The 5,378-nt window shown below is 43.3% G+C and overlaps 1 protein-coding gene across 1 annotated transcript; it reads left to right on the top strand.

Moving 5' to 3' along the window:
- The first annotated feature begins 3,764 nt into the window (after positions 1–3,764).
- On the top strand, positions 3,765–4,954 carry LOC140011349 (uncharacterized). Its single transcript, XM_072060142.1, has 3 exons — positions 3,765–4,178; positions 4,272–4,340; positions 4,643–4,954. The coding sequence occupies exons 1-3, from the start codon at positions 3,765–3,767 to the stop codon at positions 4,952–4,954; spliced, it is 795 nt and encodes a 264-aa protein (XP_071916243.1).
- Positions 4,955–5,378: the final 424 nt, after the last annotated feature.

The raw sequence follows: 5,378 nt of genomic DNA, 5'->3' as shown, positions 1-5,378 counted from the left end.
GGGTTGTGTTTAGTATTGTTTGATGACTCGTTCTCGAGTCTCATTGCATTTGTTGTGTGATTCTAGGGCGTGACGGTAGCTCACGGCGTCTTGGTGATCACGGTGTATGAAACACCATTTTCTTACTTGGTGAGTATACTACTCACTTGATGGATTACTATGTGGCTTTGTTAAATGTTATGTGATGCCTTAATGGCCTACTTGGATATTGAAATTGATCAGGGTGAGGGTGTACTTGACCGCCCTCACCTCTTTTGTTATTGTCACTGATTGGTTACCGTTTTATTGCATTACTGGACTTGATATATTGGTTGGTAAATTCCATTTCATGGAAACCGAATTGATGTCGTTTGGACGATGTCCAACGGCCATACTGCATTACTGAGCTCAACTCCGTTTGGTAGTCAATTGGATCGAGCCGGCGAGGGCTTGGTCGTGAAGATTGAATTGCCACGGGGACTGTACTGGGGAACCTTGTGGTATGAGACCCTTGGTTCCGGTAAACTCGAGTATTACCAAAAGCTACTGAAATGGAGTGCGGGCCCGGTTGGGGTATGTTGGGTGGAAGGAATGGAAGTAAAGAGTTGTCTACGGTTTGGTATTTTAACATTGACGGAGAGTCAATGATATTGGTTCAAGATTGCAAGCGTGGAAATGGGCTCTTGAGAGCCGACCGTATCCTTTTACCATTTTGCTTCATTGCTTAGTTGTGCACTTTAAATGAAGGTTCATTCTTATATGACTTTGATTGCTTATTGGGTGGTATACCACTGGGCCTTGGCTCATTCCGTGTTATTTGTTTTCCTTACAGGAATATAAATGCTTTTGAAAATGGACTGGATAGTCAATTGCCATACTGAGCTTGTACATGTCTTTTGTATCGCTCTCGAAGTGAAACCCTAATGTAACGGGTTCATTTCCTTTTGATAGGCAAATCGAATGTGTACTCCTTAATGAATGGTTGGCATGCCATTATGGATGTAAATGATGATTTCCATTGTATATATATGTTTATATGTTGAATTGATGTTTGGATGAACTTCGGAGCGAATCGGCTTTCAAACGGCAAAAGAAAAAAATTTTTGGCAAAAGCTCACTGGCCTGAATCCGGCCAGGAATCCGGCCAGAATCTGGCCGGATTGAAGGCCGGATTGATTGAGAAAAATTGGAAACCCGGCCAGTTGCTCACTGGCCGGTATCCGGCCAGACAATCCGGCCGGAATATTGGCCGGATTGCCGGCCGGATTGGGTGGAACTTTTGAAAAAAATTCGAGATGCTTACTGGACAGTATCCGGCCAAGAATCCGGCCTCTAATCCGGCCAGATTCCGGCCGGATTCTGGCGTGTCCAGCACTATTCATTTCGGTTTTCAATTTTCGTTTTTTTTTTATTTTGTGTTTTCTGACTTGTTTGCGCGCAATGGTATGTTTCGGAACGTTATAGAACGACGTTAACTGTACCGTAGTCCTGGCGAGAGCTGGGCAGGCAGTCCGCTAACCCCTTTGGTTCGCCTTAGGGGAAGGTGGGGCTGTCACAGGTCTCACTCAAGCAATCGATCCAAGATTCACATTCACTTTTATACGTATACTTATGAAGATTACAAGCCTAGAGGATACCTCGAAACTTACGATTTACCTAGTCAAATTCGATCATATAGATATCACTAGTACCAATGTTCAAGAAACTCAACTATCACTTTTCAAATCAATCTCACACAATTCTCTTCAGTTTCCTATAATATAAGAAACCCTAGTGTGCAAACCCACTTAAAAACAAGCACTTCAATATTACTCAATCAATCATCAAGTACTAGGATCACATTCCACTTGCTAGACAATCAAACTCCACAGTCCGGCATCCTATACTTAAAGCCTAGGATACACTACAAAGATCTGAAGACTAAGCTCTGATACCACCTGTGACGACCCCACTTCCCCCTAAGGCGAACCAAAGGGTTCGGCGGCCGCCTGCCCAGCTCTCGCCGGGACTCACTACAAAACTCAAGCATGAATATAATCGATGGTTCTTAAAAGCTCAAACGGAGTATAATATATCCACCAGTCCAACACACCAAAGTACAAGTCCAATACTTCATCTAAATTGTCGTACTAATAACTTAAGTACAATCCTTATGTTTGCAATTCAAATCATTCTTGCAAAAGTATAATCCCCAAAATATCATGAGATTTACATTCACTTCAACCACAAGTACATCATACCAAAAAGTTTCACAAATCTTTCAAAACAACCATTACACTTCACGAAGAAAATCAATCACAATCCAGATAAAGGATAATCCACGGTACTCCAAATCCTTGCGCTTGAGTAACTATCCTTCTCGAGCCCTGCATAGAACTAAAATATTTTTGGGGGTGAGCTAAAGCTCAATGAGGTTTCAAAAGGGAAAATCAAGTATTTATAAACCAGTGCGTAAGCGTTACTTTGGAAACACATGTAGAAGTAATATTTTTGTTGGCAACTTTGTTCTGAGTACAACTCATAAATCATTTAAAAACCACTAACGTACATTTGGAATGCATGATCACATAAATATATTTTCATGAATTTTAGTCAAACAAATAGTGGCTCGTCCGACTAGAAGAACATTACAAGGATTGCTTCGTCTCAGAGATTAATGCTCATGAGGAGTCTTCCCCTTCGTTATCACCTATTCGAGCCAGAAGCGGACTCGGTCGGATAGGTTGATAACCCTGGGCACTGTATTTTGGTATACTCGAGTATTACCACTGGAGGGATAAGGTGATGGCCAGTCAACCGAAGGAGTTACCAACGGGAGTTATAAGGACGGAAGTGGACCGAGTATTGTATCCTTTTGTGTTTGCTTTACTATTAATACTGTTATTGCTCTCCTAGTTGACATTTCTCGGGTAAGACTCCTCATGAGCATTAATCTCTGAGACGAAGCAATCCTTGTAATGTTCTTCTAGTCGGACGAGCCACTATTTGTTTGACTAAAATTCATGAAAATATATTTATGTGATCATGCATTCCAAATGTACGTTAGTGGTTTTTAAATGATTTATGAGTTGTACTCAGAACAAAGTTGCCAACAAAAGTATTACTTCTACATGTGTTTCCAAAGTAACGCTTACGCACTGGTTTATAAATACTTGATTTTCCCTTTTGAAACCTCATTGAGCTTTAGCTCACCCCCAAAAATATTTTAGTTCTATGCAGGGCTCGAGAAGGATAGTTACTCAAGCGCAAGGATTTGGAGTACCGTGGATTATCCTTTATCTGGATTGTGATTGATTTTCTTCGTGAAGTGTAATGGTTGTTTTGAAAGATTTGTGAAACTTTTTGGTATGATGTACTTGTGGTTGAAGTGAATGTAAATCTCATGATATTTTGGGGATTATACTTTTGTAAGAATGATTTGAATTGCAAACATAAGGATTGTACTTAAGTTATTAGTACGACAATTTAGATGAAGTATTGGACTTGTACTTTGGTGTGTTGGACTGGTGGATATATTATACTCCGTTTGAGCTTTTAAGAACCATCGATTATATTCATGCTTGAGTTTTGTAGTGAGTCCCGGCGAGAGCTGGGCAGGCGGCCGCCGAACCCTTTGGTTCGCCTTAGGGGGAAGTGGGGTCGTCACAGCGTCTAACATAGAGGTTTTGCATGTGAAGTTGTCTTTTGAACTTTGCTTACTTAACTCATCAAATAAGGTCTGGATGTTTTGGCGTGCTGGTTTTTATTTTAATGTCTTGCATAATTCGGACCAAATGCTTCACGTTATGGTGGGATTTGATTCTTGGATAGAAACTGTCAATATGTCATTTATATATGCCAAGTGCACTAGGGTCGACAGGCACTCCCTAAGGTCCGAATTGAGCTCTATCACTGGATCGGTCACAAGGCCGTGGTTAGTAGGTGGGTATTTCAATGTTATCAGCACACTGGCGGAATATGCCGGAAGGGCAGCCCAAGATCTTGGGGCAATTTCTGACTTTAATACGGCAATTTCTGACTACCACCTCCAGGAGGTTCCTTACTCCGACAGTCCCTACACGTGGTCGGGTATTAGAGCAGGTGCTAGAGTCTGGAAACGACTGGATAGGGTATTAGCGAATCACCAGTGGCTCAGTTTCTTGCCCAATACTTCTGTCCAACATCTCAATCGAGCCACTTCGGACCACTCCCCGCTCCTGGTGACCCTGCAGCCTGCTAGTTCAAGCGTCCTGAAGTCCTTCAAGTTTCAAGCTTTTTGGATCTCGGACCCTGACTTCTGATATGTGGTCCAGAGCAACTGGGCCTTGTCTGCAGACGGATATGGCATGTACCGTTTAGCGTTCAAACTCAAGCGACTAAAGGTGTGCTTGCGCCTTTGAAGCAAATAACACTTTGGAGATATCTTCCAAACTGCTCAGCAACACGAGATCGAGGTTCAGCAAAAGGAAGTCCTGTATGAAGCCAACCCTACGGCTGAGACTAGGGCTGAACTCCACCGTGCGCAAGCTCTCCTATTGCACAGCCTACGTGTTGAAGAGGATTACTGGCGCCAAAAGGCGCGCTTACGGTGGCTGAAGAATGGTGATTGCAACACACGGTTCTTTCATGCCTCTGTTCAGGAGAAGCACTCAAAACTGACTATACACTGCATTAAAAATGAGAGGGGGCATGGGCTGAGGCTGAGGAGCAGATTGCACAAGAGGCGGTCAACTTCTTCCAGCGTCTCTTGACTGCTGAGGACGTCAGCGATGTAGATGAATTGCTAGCCTACATACCGGAAATTGTATCCGAGGACCAGAATGCGGACTTTCTATGGGAGATAACACTAGAAGAGCTAAAGGGGGTTGTTTTCAACCTCGACAAGGATAGTGCCCTGGGTGCAGATGGTTACACTGGTATTTTCTTCCGACATTGCTGGGATACTGTGGCCCCTGATGTCTTGGCAGCGGCCAGGGACTTTTGGCTGGGACCATGATCCCGAAGGGCATTGCTAGTACGCTAATTGTTCTGCTCCCAAAGAAGCCAAATCCAACTACCTTTGCGGATTTTTGACCCATTAGCCTGTGCACTTTCGTCAACAAAGTTTTTACGAAAGTGTTGGCTAATAGGTTGCGCCCTATCCTCCAAAGCATTATATCCCCGGAGCAATCTGCGTTCTATCCAGGCCGTGATATAGCTGAAAATGTACTCCTGGCCCAGGAAATGGTGGCGTCCATTGATAAGAAAGCCCACGAGCATAATTGCATTTTCAAATTGGACATGATGAAGGCTTTCGACAGAGTGTCGTGGTGCTTCCTATGGCGCCTGCTCCAGAAGTTTGGTTTTGGTTATCGGTTTATTTTGCTAGTTTTGAATAACCTCTCTCAGAGTTGGTTTTCTGTGCTAGTGAATGGCAGGTC

The sequence above is a fragment of the Coffea arabica genome, chromosome 7e, assembly GCF_036785885.1.
Source record: "Coffea arabica cultivar ET-39 chromosome 7e, Coffea Arabica ET-39 HiFi, whole genome shotgun sequence".
Classification (NCBI taxonomy): Eukaryota; Viridiplantae; Streptophyta; class Magnoliopsida; order Gentianales; family Rubiaceae; genus Coffea; species Coffea arabica.
This window is presented reverse-complemented; position numbering and strand designations above follow the sequence as displayed.